The 17,890-nt window shown below is 45.7% G+C and overlaps 1 protein-coding gene across 1 annotated transcript in view; it reads right to left on the bottom strand.

The window, feature by feature from the left end:
- The window catches only part of TM4SF5 (transmembrane 4 L six family member 5), a 127,698-nt gene that overhangs the window by 49,113 nt on the left and 60,695 nt on the right, over positions 1 to 17,890 (bottom strand). The window contains exon 3 of the mRNA XM_069644228.1: positions 15,051 to 15,202. Coding sequence (XP_069500329.1) covers positions 15,051 to 15,202 — 152 coding nt within the window. The remainder of the gene's footprint in view (positions 1 to 15,050; positions 15,203 to 17,890) is intronic.

Raw genomic sequence — 17,890 nt, forward strand, 5'->3', positions numbered from 1 at the left:
AGGCAGGCTAGACGTTCATCGACAGTAAATGGTTGGGATTCAGGAGGAATCGCTGGAGCAGAAGAAAATACAGCAGGATCTGATGGTGTAGACAGGTATACCTCTGATATTGGCAGCGAGGCTAAGCAGGATACGGGCGTCTCATGAACTGAAGGCAAATACTCAGTATACTCCGGGACTGAAGACATGCACTTATGATGGACTACCGGAGGCTCTATAGCTGAAGGATGATCTGCAGGATGAGTCACTGTAGCTGAAGACAGGCAGGCCAGAGGAAACCTTGAGGCTGAAGGCATGCAAGCTGGAGCAATCTCGGTTGCTGGATACAAACATGTCCAGGTCTTTGGGACTGGCTCTTGAATAAATGGCAGACATGGCAGCGGTTCATTGGGTGAAGACACGTGTGCCAAAGATGACTGCAGGGCTGTGGGTTGGATCATAGAAGAGTCAATGGTTGTAGGAGGACAGACAGAAGTCTCAGAAGTTGACAGACACATTGGTGGCTCGGGAATGGAGGGCACCTTTAGGGCAGTAGACTCCTTGGCACCAGTAACCAAAGACTGAGCTGTACCCTTGCAGTCCTTTTCTTTAGTGGGTGACACAGAGTCTTTTTCTTTGTAGAAGTCAAAATCAACCAGTGGAATTACCATAGTAAAGTCTTTGTTAATCAGGATTTCGTCAATTGTCCATCCCTCTGTCTTAGCTTCTGAAAGAGGCAGATTTACAATCAACAGTTCAGGAATTGCCTGCCGGTCTTTTGGTTCTGTATACTGTGGAATGAGACCATCAGAAGATGAAATCTGTACTGTCTCTGACTGTTCGTATTGATCAGAATTGGCAGAAGGAAGAGTGAACCCAGAGGTAACATCGTTTTCCACATCAGCTTTAACATCTACTTCAGTCTCAGCAGCTGTATCAATAAGAGCAGGGCCTAAGCCTACTGTAGTGACTGAATCTGTGTATGCCATCATTGTGGATTGTGTTTGGAAATCAGAAGCTTGTATGTGTGCTAGCTCAGAATTATGACAAACTGCTACACAGGAAATTTTAGGTAAAGGAGTGGCTTGTAAATCTTCAGCTAACTGCAATCGCTGACAAACAGCCGAACCATTGTTAGAAACTGTGCCCAGATTAAGCGCTGTGCTAGACGAAAGACCTTCACTCCCAATAGATCTAACATATTGACAAATATCATGGTTTACCAAAGTCTCTGCAATCAGGGGCTGAACCGTGTTCACTTCATCAACATCACCGGATAAAGTCAGAGGTGTATTCAGTAGAGTGCAAGGTCTTATTCTCCTCTTGTAAAGAAATGAATTCTTGTCTTAACTCCTCAAGCTTAGCTCTTAGTATGCCCTGCATTAACTGTACATCACTATCAGTAGGCACAGGGGGAGGCATAGTGGCATCAGGGCTGGATCCTGCACTAGCAATCTGGATGTGCACCGATTGTGCATTGTCCTCTACTGCTTTCAGGTTCTGAGATTTATACTTTCTCTTACTAACTTGGTCTGTGTTTCCCTTAAGCAAACTATTGACATTAGACCTCTTGGCATTAGAGACTACAGTATGTACTTATGCAAAGGAGTATGCTTTAGACTGAGGGTAGAAAACAGAAGTTATGCAAGGAACCCCTCCATTCTTTATGTTTGTACCATGAAACTGTTCTATCTGAGGTGAAGCACAACTGGAATCATGGGGTTCAACAACAGAGGTACTCTTGTATAATAAGTCTAACAGTGTGTTGTTTTCTGCGGCTAAGGCTTGCGCTGACATAGAATCTGGATCAAAACAAAAGATAGAACTAGGATCAGGCAATGTAGGATGTGCCATCCTATGGGAAAAATACTTTGCACGTAAATGCCCATTCGTGACAAGGAGTTCATTTAAGACAGGACTAGTGATTTGATTGTCACAGGTAAATGTAGGGGAAGCTTTCTGTACAAACTTGTTAGAGGCCTTGCTGCCTTTCTTTCTTAAACTTGCCATATTCAATGGGAATTTTGGGCTGGTCATTCTGTCAGGATTAGTCAGGCGAGTACAAAATCAGCGAATATGGCAAGGGAAATGTGCACTAAATCACACAGTGAATAGCTTCGAATTAAACTACGTGCACACAGGAAGAACGACTCATGTATGCTAGAACCCAGGAGTGCAAATAGAGTGTGACAACAAAACCAATATATGAAAAGGGATGTGGGGTAAGCACCTGACCGCGAGGAAAGTCGGCAAGCGCCTTACCCCCAATTGCTGTTACAGGTACTGACAGCGCTAAACCCACGTGGAGGGCAAGCAATGACAGGATCTGTGAACGAACACTCTTGATGGTATTAAATAAGGGAACTAAAGAACAGTACTCACAAGGACGAGATAAACCTCTTGAATGTCAGCTAGCCCACGAATCCTGTTGATGAAACTGGGACCCAGAAAGACTAGAACAGCAATGGGAGGAAAACTAAATACCTAAGTTGGAATAGTGATTACAAATGAGTGAGGAAAACATAAGCATTCACACAGGAGCTAGCTTCAACCGCACACCAAACCTAATAATCAAATGGGAAATAAATGCAGAAGTGCAATGGAAAACATGGAATGGATCCCAATAGAAAGTAAGGATCAGGAGCAGGGAAAAACGAAATAACCAATGCAAACTTCTCCCTACCCCTCCAAGGAAAAGACAGGAAGCTAATCTAAGAGGAAGGCTAAGGCATACGGGTTTACAGCAGCAAAGGACAGAGTCAAAGAAATATAGAACACAGACTGGGCTGCATCTAAAAGGGGAAAGCACTGAGAAATGCTGCCTGCAAACAGAGGAAGACAAAAAGGGAATCAAGGGAGCAGAAATCAATTAGCGCATGAATCCGAGATTCAGGGTGGAGGAACAAGAAAACAGGAACTAGGAACTAGGTACAAAGGCAAGGAACAAAGAACAAGGGACTAGTCACAACAGGAACACTGCAAACGATGACCAGCGCTGGACTGAAGTAAGACTGAGGCTTTTAAAGCTGCTTAACGAGCACACGCCTCAGGTGTGCTGACTGCTGCACCTGCAGCCACAGGTGTTGCCTATCCTCCACCCAACCTTGTCCTGCAAGGGTGGAGGTGAAGCAGTGGGCCAGGCATTCTGGGAAGCATAGTCATTTGGTTAAAGAAGCATGCTGGCTGCCAAAAACCTGGAATGGATCCGGAAGGGAAGTAGCTTGGAAAATAGGGATTTAGCGCTCCCAATTCATCACAGCACTGTAGCATAAGGTTCGGAGGAAAAGTCCAGTAGGGAATAAACCCCAAATCATGCCCCCAAGTGGTGGGAACGGGAGCGAAGGGAGCGAGTCGTGACAGTACGCTGGAGACCTTTATATCTATTCCTACAGCCCTCAGTAGACGCACCCTGGAGACATTTATGTCTATTCCTACAGCCCTCAGTAGACATACCCAGAGACCTTCATGTCCATTCCTACAGCCCTCAGTAGACTTTCCATGGAGACCTTCATGTCTATTCCTACAGCCCTCTGTAGACTTAGCATAAATACTTTTATGTCTATTCCCACAGCCCTTAGTAGATGTACCCCCAAAGACATTTATGTCTATTCCTACAGCCCTCAGTAGACGTACCCTGGAGACCTTTATGTCTATTCCTTCAGCTCTCAGTAGACGTACCCTGGAGACCTTAATGTCTAATCCTAAAGCCCTCAGTAGACGTACGCTGGAGATCTTTGTATCTATTCCTACAGCCCTCAGTAGACGCACCCTGGAGACATTTATGTCTATTCCTACAGCCCTCAGTAAACGTACCCTGGAGAACTTTATGTCTATTCCTACAGCCCTCAGTGGATGTACCCTGAAGACCTTTACATTTATTCCTACAGCCCTCAGTAGAAGTGCCCTAGAGACATTTCTGTCCATTCCTACAGCCCTCAGCAGACGTTCCGTGGAGACCTTTATGTCTATCCCTACAGCCCCCAGCAGACGTACCCCAGAGACCTTTATGACTATTCCTTCACCCCTCAGTACTCGAACCCTGGAGACCTTTATGTCTATTCCTTCAGCCCTCAGTAGACAAACCCTGGAGACCTTAAAGTCTATTCCTATAGCCCTCTGTAGATGTACCCGCGAGACCTTTATGTATATTCCTACAGCCCTCAGTAGACGTACCCTAGAGATCTTTATGTCTATTCCTTCAGCCCTCAGTAGCCGCATCCCAGGGACATTTATGTCTATTCCTTCAGCCCTCAGTAGACGTACCCTGGAGACCGTAATGTCTATTCCTATAGCCCTCTGTAGACGTACCCGGGAGACCTTTATGTCCATTCCTACAGCCCTTAGTAGACCTTCCACGGAGACCTTTATGTCTATTCCTACAGCCCTCAGTAGACGCTCCCTGGAGACATTTATGTATATTGCTACAGTCATCAGTAGATATACCCCGGAGACCATTATGTCTATTCCTACAGCCCTCAGTAGTCGTACCCTGGAGACCTTAATGTCTATTCCTACAGCCCTCAGTAGACGCACCCTAGAGACATTTATGTACATTGCTACAGCCCTCAGTTCATATACCCTGGAGACCTTTATGTCTATCCAGGGAGCCCTCAGTAGAAACTACCCTGGAGACATTTATGTCTATTCCTACAGCCCTCAGTAGACCTACGCTGGAGACCTTTATAACTATTCCTACAGCCCTCAGGAGACGCTCCCTGGAGACATTTATGTACATTGCTACTGCCCTCAGTTGATATACCCTGGAGACCTTTATGTCTATCCATGGAGCCCTCAGTAGACACATCCTGGAGACATTTATGTCTATTCCTACAGCCCTCAGTAGATGTACTCTGGAGACCTTTATGTCTATTCCTACAGCTCAGTAGACGTACCCTGGAGACCTTAATGTCTATTCCTACAACCCTCAGTAGACGCACCCTGGAGACATTTATGTCTATTCCTACAGCCTTCAGTAGACATACCCAGAGACCTTCATGTCCATTCCTACAGCCCTCAGTATACGTTCCATGAAGACCTTTATGTCTATTCCTACAGCCCTCAGTAGACTTAGCGTAAATACTTTTATGTCTATTCCCACAGCCCTTAATAGATGTACCTCAAAGACCTTTATGTGTATTCCTACAGCCCTCAGTAAACATACCCGAGAGACCTTTATATCCATTCCTACAGCCCTCAGTAGACGTACCCCAGAGACCTTCATGTCTATTCCTACAGCCCTCAGTCGACGTAACCCAGATAACTTTATGTCTATTCCTACAGCCCTCAGTCGACGTACCCTATAGGCTTTTATGTCTATTCCTAAAGCCCTCCATAGAGGTATCCTGGAGACTTTTTTGTCTATTCCTACAGCCCTCAGTAGACGTACCCTGGAGGCTACCATGTCCATTCCTACAGCCCTCAGTAGACGTACCCTAGAGATCTTTATATCTATTTCTTCAGTCCTCAGTAGTCGCACCCCAGAGACCTTTATGTCTATTCCTACAGCCCTCAGTAGACGTACCCTGGAGACATTTATATCTATTCGTACAGCCTTCAGTAGAAGTGCCCTAGAGACCTATATGTCTATTCCTTCATTCCTCAGAAGACGCACCTTGGAGACCTTTATGTCTATTCCTACAGCCCTCAGTAGACGCACCCTGGAGACATTTATGTATATTCCTACAGCCCTCAGTAGAAGTACCCTGGAGACCTTTATGTCTATTCCTACAGCTCTCAGTAGACGTACCCTGGAGACCTTAATGTCTATTCCTACAGCCCTCAGTAGACGTACGCTGGAGACCTTTATATCTATTCCTATAGCCCCAGTAGACGCACCCTGGAGACATTTATGTCTATTCCTACAGCCCTCAGTAGACATACCCAGAAATCTTCATGTCCATTCCTACAGCCCTCAGTAGACGCACACTGGAGACATTTATGTATATTCCTACAGCCGTCAGTAGATGTACCCTGGAGACCTTTATGTCTATTTCTACAGCTCTCAGTAGATGTACCCTGGAGACCTTAATGTCTATTACTACAGCCCTCAGTAGACGTACGCTGGAGAACTTTATATCTATTCCTACAGCCCTCAGTAGACGCACCCTGGAGACATTTATGTCTATTCCTACAGCCCTCAGTAGACATACCCAGAGACCTTCAAGTCCATTCCTACAGCCCTCAATAGACGCTCCATGGAGACCGTCATGTCTATTCCTACAGCCCTCAGTAGACTTAGCGTAAATACTTTTATGTCTATTCCCACAGCCCTTAGTAGATGTACCCCAAAGACATGTATGTCTATTCCTACAGCCCTCAGTAGACGTACCCTGGAGACCTTTATGTCTATTCCTTCAGCTCTCAGTAGACGTACCCTGGAGACCTTAATGTCTATTCCTACAGCCCTCAGTAGACGTACGCTGGAGATCTTTGCATCTATTCCTACAGCCTTCAGTAGACGCACCCTGGAGACATTTATGTCTATTCCTACAGCCCTCAGTAAACGTACCCTGGAGACCTTTATGTCTATTCCTTCAGCTCTCAGTAGACGTACCCTGGAGACCTTTATGTCTATTCCTATAGCCCTCAGTGGATGTACCCTGAAGACCTTTACTTCTATTCCTACAGCCCTCAGTAGAAGTGCCCTAGAGACATTTCTGTCCATTACTACAGCCCTCAGCAGACGTTCCGTGGAGACCTTTATGTCTATCCCTACAGCCCCCAGTAGACGTACCCCAGAGACCTTTATGACTATTCCTTCAGCCCTCAGTACTCGCACTCTGGAGACCTTTATGTCTATTCCTTCAGCCCTCAGTAGACGAACCCTGGAGACCTTAAAGTCTATTCCTATAGCCCTCTGTAGATGTACCCGGGAGACCTTTATGTATATTCCTACAGCCCCCAGTAGATGTACCCTAGAGATCTTTATGTCTATTCCTTCATCTCTCAGTAGCCACATCCCAGGGACCTTTATGTCTATTCTTTCAGCCCTCAGTAAATGTACCCTGGAGACCTTAATGTATATTCCTATAGCCCTCTGTAGACGTACACGGGAGACCTTTATGTCCATTCCTACAGCCCCTAGTAGACTTTCCATGGAGACCTTTATGTCTATTCCTACAGCCCTCAGTAGATGCACTCTGGAGACATTTATGTATAATGCTAAAGTCCTCAGTAGATATACGCCGGAGACCATTATGTCTATTCCTACAGCCTTCAGTAGACGTACCCTGGAGACCTTAATGTCTATTCCTACAGCCCTCAGTAGACGCACCCTGGAGACATTTATGTACATTGCTACTGCCCTCAGTTGATATACCCTGGAGACCTTTATGTCTATCCATGGAGCCCTCAGAAGACGCACCCTGGAGACATTTATGTCTATTCCTACAGCCCTCAGTAGACATACCCTGGAGACTTTTACGTCTATTCTTACAGCTCAGTAGACGTACCCTGGAGACCTTAATGTCTATTCCTACAGCCCTCAGTAGACGTACGCTGGAGACCTTTATATCTATTCCTACAGCCCTCAGTAGACGCACCCTGGAGACATTTATGTCTACTCCTACAGCCCTCAGTAGACATACCCAGAGACCTTCATGTCTATCCAGGGAGCCCTCATTAGACACAACCTGGAGACATTTATGTCTATTCCTACAGCCTTCAGTAGACGTACGCTGGAGACCTTTATATCTATTCCTACAGCCATCAGTAGACGCACCCTGGAGACATATATGTACATTGCTACTGCCCTCAGTTGATATACCCTGGAGACCTTTATGTCTATCAATGGAGCCCTCAGTAGACGCACCCTGGAGACATTTATGTCTATTCCTACAGCCCTCAGTAGACGTACCCTGGAGACCTTTATGTCTATTCCTACAGCTCAGTAGACGTACCCTGGAGACCTTAATGTCTATTCCCACAGTCCTCAGTAGACGTACGCTGGAGACCTTTATATCTATTCCTACAGCCCTCAGTAGACGCACCCTGGAGACATTTATGTCTATTCCTACAGCCCTCAGTAGACATACCCAGAGACCTTCATGTCCATTCCTACAGCCCTCAGTATACGTTCCATGGAGACCTTTATGTCTATTCCTACAGCCCTCAGTAGACTTAGCGTAAATACTTTTATGTCTATTCCCAGAGCCCTTAGTAGATGTACCCCAAAGACCTTTATGTGTATTCTACAGCCCTCAGTAAACATACCCGATAGACCTTTATATCCATTCCTACAGCCCTCAGTAGACGTACCCCAGAGACCTTCATGTCTATTCCTGCAGCCCTCAGTCGACGTACCACAGATAACTTTGTCTATTCCTACAGCCCTCAGTTGACGTACCCTATAGGTTTTTATGTCTATTCCTACAGCCCTCAGTAGATGTATCCTGGAGACTTTTTTGTCTATTCCTACAGCCCTCAGTAAACATACCCTGGAGGCTTCCATGTCCATTCCTACAGCCCTCAGTAGACGTACCCTAGAGATCTTTTTGTCTATTCCTTCAATCCTCAGTAGTCACACCCCAGAGACCTTTATGTCTATTCCTACAGCCCTCAGTAGACGTACCCTGGAGACATTTATATCTATTCCTACAGCCCTCAGTAGAAGTGCCCTAGAGACCTATATGTCTATTCCTTCATTCCTCAGAAGACGCACCCTGGAGACCTTTATGTCTATTCATACAGCCCTCAGTAGATGTACCCTGGAGACCTTTATGTCTATTCCTACAGCCCTCAGTAAACGTACCGTGGAGACCTTTATGTCTATTCCTACAGCCCTCAGTAGACATACCCTGGAGACCTTTGTCTATTGCTACAGTCTTCAGTAGAAGTACCCTGGAGACCTTTATGTCTATTGCTACAACCCTCAGTAGATATACCCTGGAGAACTTTATGTCTATCCCTACAGCCCTCAGTAGACGTACCCTGGAGACCTTCATGTCTATTGCTACGGCCCTCAGTAGACGTACCCCAGAGACCTTTATGTCCATTCCTACAGCCCTCAGTAGATGTACCCTGGAGATCTTTATGTCTATTGCTACAGCCCTCAGCAGACGTTTCCTGGAGACATTTATGTCCATTCTTACAGCCCTCAGTAGACGAACCCTGGAGACCTTAAAGTCTATTCCTATAGCCCTCTGTAGATGTACCCAGGAGACCTTTATGTCTATTCCTACAGCCATCAGTAGACGTACCCCAGAGATCTTTATGTCTATTCCTTCAGCCCTCAGTAGTCGCATCCCAGGGACCTTTATGTCTATTCCTTCAGCCCTCAGTAGACGTACCCTGGAGACCTTAATGTCTATTCCTATAGCCCTCTGTCGATGTACCCTGGAGACCTTTATGTCTATTCCTACAGCCCTCAGTAAACGTACCCTGGAGACCTTTATGTCTATTCCTACAGCCCTCAGTAGACGCACCCTGGAGACATTTATGTCCAGCCCTCAGTAAACGTACCCTGGAGAACTTTATGTCTATTCCTTCAGCCCTCAGTAGACGAACCCTGGAGACCTTAAAGTCTATTCCTATAGCCCTCTGTAGATGTACCCGGGAGACCGTTATGTCTATTCCTACAGCACTCAGTAGACGTACCCTAGAGATCTTTATGTCTATTCCTTCAGCCCTCAGTAGTCACATCCCAGGGACTTTTGTGTCTATTTCTTCAACCCTCAGTAGACGTACCCTGGAGACCTTGATGTCTATTCCTATAGCCCTCTGTAGACGTACCCGGGAGAACTTTATGTCCATTCCTACAGCCCTTAGTAGACCTTCCATGGAGACCTTTATGTCTATTCCTACAGCCCTCAGTAGACGCACCCTGGAGACATTTATGTACATTGCTACAGCCCTCAGTTGATATACCCTGGACACCTTTATGTCTATCCATGGAGCCCTCAGTAGACACAACCTGGAATCATTTATGTCTATTCCCACAGCCCTCAGTAGACTTACCCTGGAAAACTTTATGTCTATTGACCATATCTCAGTAGACGTACCCTGGAGACCTTAATGTCTTTTCCTACAGCCCTCAGTAGACGTACGCTGGAGACCTTTATATCTATTCCTACAGCCCTCAGTAGACGCACCCTGGAGACCTTTATGTCTATTCCTACAGCCCTCAGTAGACGTACCCTGGAGACCTTTATGTCTATTCCTACAGCCCTCACTAAACGTACTGTGGAGACCTTTATATCTATTCCTACAGCCCTCAGTAGACATACCCTGGAGACCTTTATGTCTATTGCTACAGTCCTCAGTAGAAGTACCCTGGAGACCTTTATGTCTATTGCTACAACCCTCAGTAGATGTACCCTGGAGATCTTTATGTCTATTGCTACAGACCTCAGCAGACGTTTCCTGTATACCTTTATGTCTATTGCTACAGCCCTCAATAGATGTATCCTGGAGACCTTAATGTCTATTCTTTCAGCTCTCATTCGACGTACACTGGAGGCTTGTATGTCTATTCCTACAGCCCTAAGTAGATGCACCTCAGAGACCTTCATATCTATTCCTTCATTCCTCAGAAGACGCACCCTGGAGACCTTTATGTCCATTCCAACAGCCCTCAGTAGACATACCCTGGAGACATTCATGTCTATTCCTACAGCCCTCAGTAAACGTACCCTGGAGACCTTTATGTCTGTAATTCCAGCCCTCAGTAGAAGTGCCCTGGAGACCTTTATGTCTATTCCTACAGCCCTTGGCAGACGTACCCTGGAAACCTTTATGTCTATTGCTGCAGCCCTCAGTAGACGTACCCTGGAGACCTTCATGTCTATTGCTACAGCCCTCAGTAGACATACCCCCAAGACCTTTACGTCCATTCCTACAGACCTCAGTATATGTACCCTGGAGATCTTTATGTCCATTCCTACAGCCCTCCGTAGACGTACCCAGGAGACATTTATGTATATTGCTATTGCCCTCAGTAGATATACCCTGGAGACCTTTATGTCTATTCCTACAGCTCTCAGTAGACGTACCCTGGAGACCTTAATGTCTATTCCTACAGCCCTCAGTAGACACACCCTGATGACATTTTTGTATATTGCTACAGCCCATCAGTAGATATACCCTGGAGACCTTTATGGCTATCCCTACAGCCCTCAGTAGACGCACACTGGAGACATTTATGTCTATTCCTGCAGCCCTCAGTAGACGTACCCTGGAGACCTTTATGTCTATTCCTTCAGCTCTCAGTAGACGTACCCTGGAGACCTTTACATCTATTCCTACAGCCCTCAGTAGATGCACCCCAGAGACCTTTATGTCTATTCCTACAGCCCTCAGTAGACGTACCCTGGAGACCTTTATGTCTATTCCTACAGCCCTTAGTAGATGCACCCCAGAGACCTTTATGTCTTTTCCTACAGCCCTCAGTAGACGCACCCTTGATATCTTTATGTCTATTCCTACAGCCCTCAGCAGACGTTTCATAGAGACCTTTATGTGTATTCCTACAGTCCTCCGGAGACGTACCACAGAGACCTTTATGTCTATTTCTACAGCCCTCAGCAGACATACGCGGTAGACCTTTGACCTGAGGACCTTGTCACTGGTGCAATGCTCTTTGAATCCATGGGTGCCCTCTTTAAGATGTAGCTGAGCATCCTATGTGATATTACCGTCATGTTACATGCAACCTCTGCGATTTATTGAATATGACACGGGAGGTGTTAAAGGTGGAATGTCTGTAGAGTTGCAACTGAGGGCCATTACCACCTAATAATGTCCTTGGAATGCAGGATTACTGCTCAATAAAAACAACCGCTCTTGGCATACCAGCCAATCAAGTTGTTTAGAACGTGGGCATTATTCACACGTGAAAGTCGGTAATGTACCGGATCAGAGACTATTAACTCAAGGCAATAACATAAGCCAATCATTTTAATCGTTACCAAATGTAGGATCTTCTGTTCAATAGGACACGATTATAATTTCCCTAATTTATGGGGAGTTGTTATTATGTGTGATGACATACTTTGTTTTCAGTCATGCAGGATGGTCCCTCAGACCAGCCTGATTGATTTGTTGAAGGAAGAGTACTGATCACTCCTTCCTAGGAGTGGTATTGATCAGAAATCTCCATGTGGGCCAGGAGCTAAAATAAAGTGTATATCAGAGCACCCCTTTAGGATTAGCTCCTGGTGGATCAATCGCCTCAAGGTGGGGTAACGAGGCAAGGAAACGGGCGGGTACATGAGAGGGGTGACGTAGGCTCATTGTATTTACGAGCAGCTTCATATTGTGGCGAAAATTGAAGGGGCCTGATTTACAAAACGTTTTTCAATGGGATTTTCCTTTGGAAAATGCTTTTGTAAATCATGGCCAATGAGTGTTCATCCATAGTAGCCAAGAGGACCATGTCATGTTTGGCACCTTGACCCAGTCCTGGTTTTTCCCATTGCATACTGGGACTTGTAGTTTTGTTGTTCCCATTGTAAGTATAGACCTACACGTCTCAGTCTGAACTGTTAAAAGCAGTCAATGGGGGCCACTTGGCAGCTATGGAAATCGAAGGGGGTAAGCGAACACCCTCAAACTCCTAGAAAATTGCATAGACCAAAGCGCGCTCACGCAGCACTGAGCGGAGCACTGCTTCCCTCAGCTGAATTATCCAATGAAATCTCCTTTCACCGTCCCATTCAGAGGACTGGCTCTTGCTCTGGTTTAGTAACCTCTTTGCAGATGAGCTAGTGATGTCGTCATAGTTACTTCTGCACGTTAGCGGGCTAGCTTGGTAAAGTATATGCCGCGTGAAGACGCTCTGAACCGATAGGTATTCACATCCCTGTGCAAGATGATTCTCTCCTCTCCTTGAAAGGGAATTATTTCAGATACTAGTAGTCCAATAGTTTAATCTGGGTTCCAGTAGACTAAGCCCAAGGATGGCCTGGGGTGGGGTTTGGGGCGGGATACTGATTGCATTTGCTGCAAACTCTTAAGATATCTCTTTCTAAACCCTTCAGTTTCAGCTCGTTCCTCCTTGTACTGCAGCCAGACTGACACCTCCCCCCCACCCCTCCAGGGGTCTGCCCCTTGTGTGTTTCTTTTTATATCAGGAATAGTGACATCACTGTGCGCCCTCCCCTCCACCCTGACGGCAGTGGTGGGTGGGCAGTTTCTTAATCAGTCCCTGTTTCCTGGCGAATAATAATATTATGGCCCATCTCACTTTCTAAAAATATGTATTTGTTTACGTCTTTATAAATAGAGAGTAACACTATTAATAAGAACTTATGATTGTAGTTTAGAGTCTAATCAAGGGACCACAACAGCAAAGACTATATACCTACAGTGACACTATCAGTAGGGGCAGCCCCCAAGAGATCTGGGAAATGAAACCATGACATCGCCATGCTAAATTCTCTCTCTCTCTCTCTCTCTCTCTCTCTCTCTCTCTCAGTCTCTCTCTCTCTCTCTCTCTCTCTCTCAGTCTCTCTCTCTCTCAGTCTCTCTCTCGGGCTTTCTCTCTCGTGCTTTCTCTCTCTGTCTCTCTCTCTGTCTCTCTCTCTGTCTCAGTCTCTCTCTCAGTCTCTCTCTCGATATATATATATATCGTTTTCTCTCTTCCTCTCTCTCACGCTATTTCTTTCCCACCCTCTCTGTCTCCATAGCTCTCTTTCCCTATCTCTCTTCATATCTGTCTCTCATCCTCTCTCGCAGTCTCTCTCTTTCTCTGTCTCTCTCTATTACTCTCCCTATCTTTCCTTCTCTTTCTCTCTCTGTCTCCTTCTCTGTCTCTCTCTTTTCTCTATTTCTCTCCCTCTCGCTCTCTCTCTCTCACCCTCCCTGTCACTCTCTGTCTCTCTCTCTCTTCCCGCTCCCTAGTAATCTCCCTTTCTCTCTCTCTCTCTCTCTCTGCGTCTGTTTCTCTGTGTCTCTCGCTCTATCACCCTCTCTGTCCCTCTCTCTGTTTCTCTCTCCCACTCTTTCTGTTTTTCTATGTCAGTATCTCTCCCTCTCTTTCTTTCTCTCTCCTTCGCTCTCTGTTTCTCTATCTTGGTCCGTCTCTCTCAGTCTCTCTTTCTGTCTCTGTCTCTGTTGGTCTCTCTCTGCCTCTCCCTCCCTCACTCTCTCTCTGCCCCTCCCTCACTCTCTCTGTATCTCTCTGTTGCTCTCTGTCTCTCTCTCTCCCTCACTCACTCTTTCTCACCTCCTCCCTCTCTACCTGTCTCTTTCTATCTGTCTCTCTGTCTCACTCTCTGTCTTTCTCACTGTCTCTCTCCTCCCTCTGTATCTGTCTCTTTCTAACTCTCTCTCTCTCACTCTCCCTGTCTCCCTCTCTCTCCCTGTCTCTCCCTCACTCTCTCTGTCTCTCTCACTGTCTCTCTCTGTTGCTCACTGTCTCTCCCTCTCTCTCCCTGTCTCTCCCTCACTCTCTCTGTTTCTCTCACTGTCTCTCTCTGTCGCTCACTGTCTCTCTCTCTCCGTCTCCCTCTCTCTCCCTCACTTTCCCTCTCTCTGTCTCTCTCACTGTCTCTCTGTCGCTCACTGTCTCTCCCTCTCTCTCCCTGTCTCTCCCTCACTCTCTCTGTCTCTCTCACTGTCTCTCTCTGTCGCTCTCTGTCTGTTTCTCTCTCTCTCTCTCTCTCTGTCTCCCTCTATCCCTCACTCTCTCTGTCTCTCTCTCTCCCTCCCTCTCCCCTCTCCACCTGTCTCTTTCTAACTCTCCCTCTCTCTCCCTTTCTCTCCCTCACTCTCTCTGTCTCTCTCACTGTCTCTCTCTGTCGCTCACTGTCTCTCCCTCTCTCTCCCTGTATCTCCCTCACTCTCACTGTCTCTCTCTGTCGCTCACTGTCTCTCCCTCTCTCTCCCTGTCTCTCCCTCACTCTCACTGTCTCTCTCTCTGTCGCTCACTGTCTCTCCCTCTCTCTCCCTGTCTCTCCCTCACTCTCACTGTCTCTCTCTGTCGCTCACTGTCTCTCCCTCTCTCTCCCTGTCTCTCCCTCACTCTCTCTGTCTCTCTCACTGTCTCTCTCTGTCGCTCTCTGTCTCTTTCTCTCTCTCTCTCTCTCTCTCTCTCTCTCTCTGTCGCTCTCTGTCTCCTTGTCACTCGCTCTTACTTCATGTTCTTAAAGGGTGATTCCCATAATGCCTTTTCCCCAGCCGGAGCAATGTTGCACCACGGTCCATCCTTCAGAGCTGTCGCTGAGACCACCAGGCAGTAAAATCCTCCCAGGGCGCCGAACAGGGAGGAGAAAACGGATCGCAGCATCTGAGAAGGACAGAAAGAAAGGGTACATATATTTAAACACAGCAGTATGGCGGATCTAGGTGTGGTCCAGGAAGAGGCGGGGCTTAGAATTGGCCTGGATGTTCCACTAACCCACTTTGCACCCGTTGACTAGGAATTCAGAGCCCTCTACATTGATCCTCTCATCTCGCCATCAAAATGGCGTAACGGAAACACGTGCTTTGAGATCTCAGAAGCACCAGGTGCTGGTGTCTTAATAAGAAATAGCTGCAGATTCCACAGTTGTGGAATACAATTAAGCAGTATGCCCCGAGCCGCAGGGCCATTACCAAGTCAGGTAATGCCCCAGGGCCCAGTTACAGTCCCGTGTGTAGCGAAGGCCTTCACGAAGGCCCCGGGCATTACCTGACTCGGAAATGGCCCTGCAGCTCGGGGCGTACGATTATTAGTACCCTGGCCTGCAAGACCGGGGTACTAATAGTAATCTTTTTCTGTTCTGAAACGGAGTCCGTTTTCCCTTTCCATGGCAGCCATCGGGAGCGGACGCGCTGGGAACAGAGTCACAAAGCGTGTCTGCTAGCGAAAAAAAGGCAAGTTGGATTTAGAGGGCGGAGTGGGAATTGTTGGGGCTGTGGGGGGTGGCCAAAACGCTTACCTGAATCCCCGGCAGGGAGGACGGCAGCCTCCAGCCCTGCGAAGGCTCAGAGTGGGGTTTACCCTGTTCCGAGCCTCCTCTTTGGCTGAGAGGCTGTCACCCCCCCACGGGACGTCAACGAAACTAAAGCTTTGAGAGGAATTCTCTGTGAGGTATGGACCGGGCGAGGGCCAATCAGAATGTTTGTTCCATTCTGGTTGACCCTCGCCGGGTACTAATAGTGCATACATTGGACGTGCTCCTGGACGAACTATACACAGACCTAAGATGTGTTTACTGTGTTTTCTTTTCAAGCAACCTTTCTTAAAGCCCATTAAAATGTGAAGAATGCTGGTAAAATGGCCGTCATTCTCTGTAGGCCTGAATCGGTGGCCCACTCACCAGTCCAGCCCCTTTTGCCACAGCGCTATCACCCCTGTAGGTCACTCTTGGAGATGTGCCAAATCAGGAATCTTTAATTGCAAAGGCGGCGAAATGGAGTTTCCCACATCTTCTGGGGTTTCAACAAAAATTGAGCTATATTGCAGGTAAGTCTGATTGGTGTTGGTGAAGAATATTGATGCTCACGCCAGCCATCGTGGAATAGGTCTTCATTTTATGAATGCTTCATTTGTTGTTGAACCCGTTATTTTGTTTTTCAAGACTTGGGTCAATCCAAATGTTACATTGACACAAAAAATATCAAGCAGAAGTGGGCTTCAGAGAACGTTTTTAAAATACCTTGGTTTTCACATGATAAGAAAGGATGACTCAAGGCCGATGATATAATTCAGACAATTGAGCATGGAACTCTGGGAAATTTGACAAGCCATGAAACTCAAGGGATTTTGATGACTCTGCATTATATAAAGAAAGGTGAAAGATTTAAGGTCAACAAACCATTGAACAGGTATCATGATGGTATTACAATTAAACCAGGTATTCAATCATATTTTAGGGGCTGTAATACTAGAAACTGATCTTTTTTATATTATTAGAGTATGATGAAATTGTTTCTGGTTCTTCCGGTAGGGTACAGATATTATTAGAGTATCATGAAAATGTTTTTATTTCTACTGGTAGGGTAGAGATATTATTAGAGTATGATGAAATCGTTTCTGGTTGTACCGGTAGGGTAGAGATATTATTAGAGTATGATGAAATGGTTTCTGGTTCTACCGGTAGGGTAGAGATATTATTAGAGTATGATGAAAATGTTTCTATTTCTACTGGTAGGGTAGAGATATTATTAGAGTATGATGAAATCGTTTCTGGTTGTACCGGTAGGGTAGAGATATTATTAGAGTATGATGACATCGTTTCTGGTTTTACCGGTAGTGTAGAGATATTATTAGAGTATGATGAAATTGTTTCTGTTTCTATTTCTACTGGTAGAGTAGAGATATTATTAGAGTATGATGAAAGTGTTTCTGGTTCCACCGGTAGGGTAGAGATATTATTAGAGTATGATGAAATTGTTTCTGTTTCTATTTCTACTGGTAGAGTAGAGATATTATTAGAGTATGATGAAATTGTTTCTGTTTCTATTTCTACTGGTAGGGTAGAGATATTATTAGAGTGAGATGAAATTGTTTCTGTTTCTATTTCTACTGGTAGGGTAGAGATATTATTAGAGTGAGATGAAATTGTTTCTGTTTCTATTTCTACTGGTAGGGTAGAGATATTATTAGAGTATGATGAAAGTGTATCTGGTTCACCCCGGGAGGGTAGAGATATTATTAGAGTGAGATGAAATTGTTTCTGTTTCTATTTCTACTTGTAGGGTAGAGATATTATTAGAGTATGATGAAATTGTTTCTGTTTCTATTTCTACTGGTAGGGTAGAGATATTATTAGAGTGAGATGAAATTGTTTCTGTTTCTATTTCTACTGGTAGGGTAGAGATATTATTAGAGTATGATGAAAGTGTATCTGGTTCACCCCGGGAGGGTAGAGATATTATTAGAGTATGATGAAATTGTTTCTGTTTCTATTTCTACTGGTAGGGTAGGGATATTATTAGAGTGAGATTAAATTGTTTCTGTTTCTATTTCTACTGGTAGGGTAGAGATATT

Source organism: Ambystoma mexicanum, chromosome 1p, assembly GCF_040938575.1.
Source record: "Ambystoma mexicanum isolate Mex_15411 chromosome 1p, UKY_AmexF1_1, whole genome shotgun sequence".
Taxonomy (NCBI): domain Eukaryota; kingdom Metazoa; phylum Chordata; class Amphibia; order Caudata; family Ambystomatidae; genus Ambystoma; species Ambystoma mexicanum.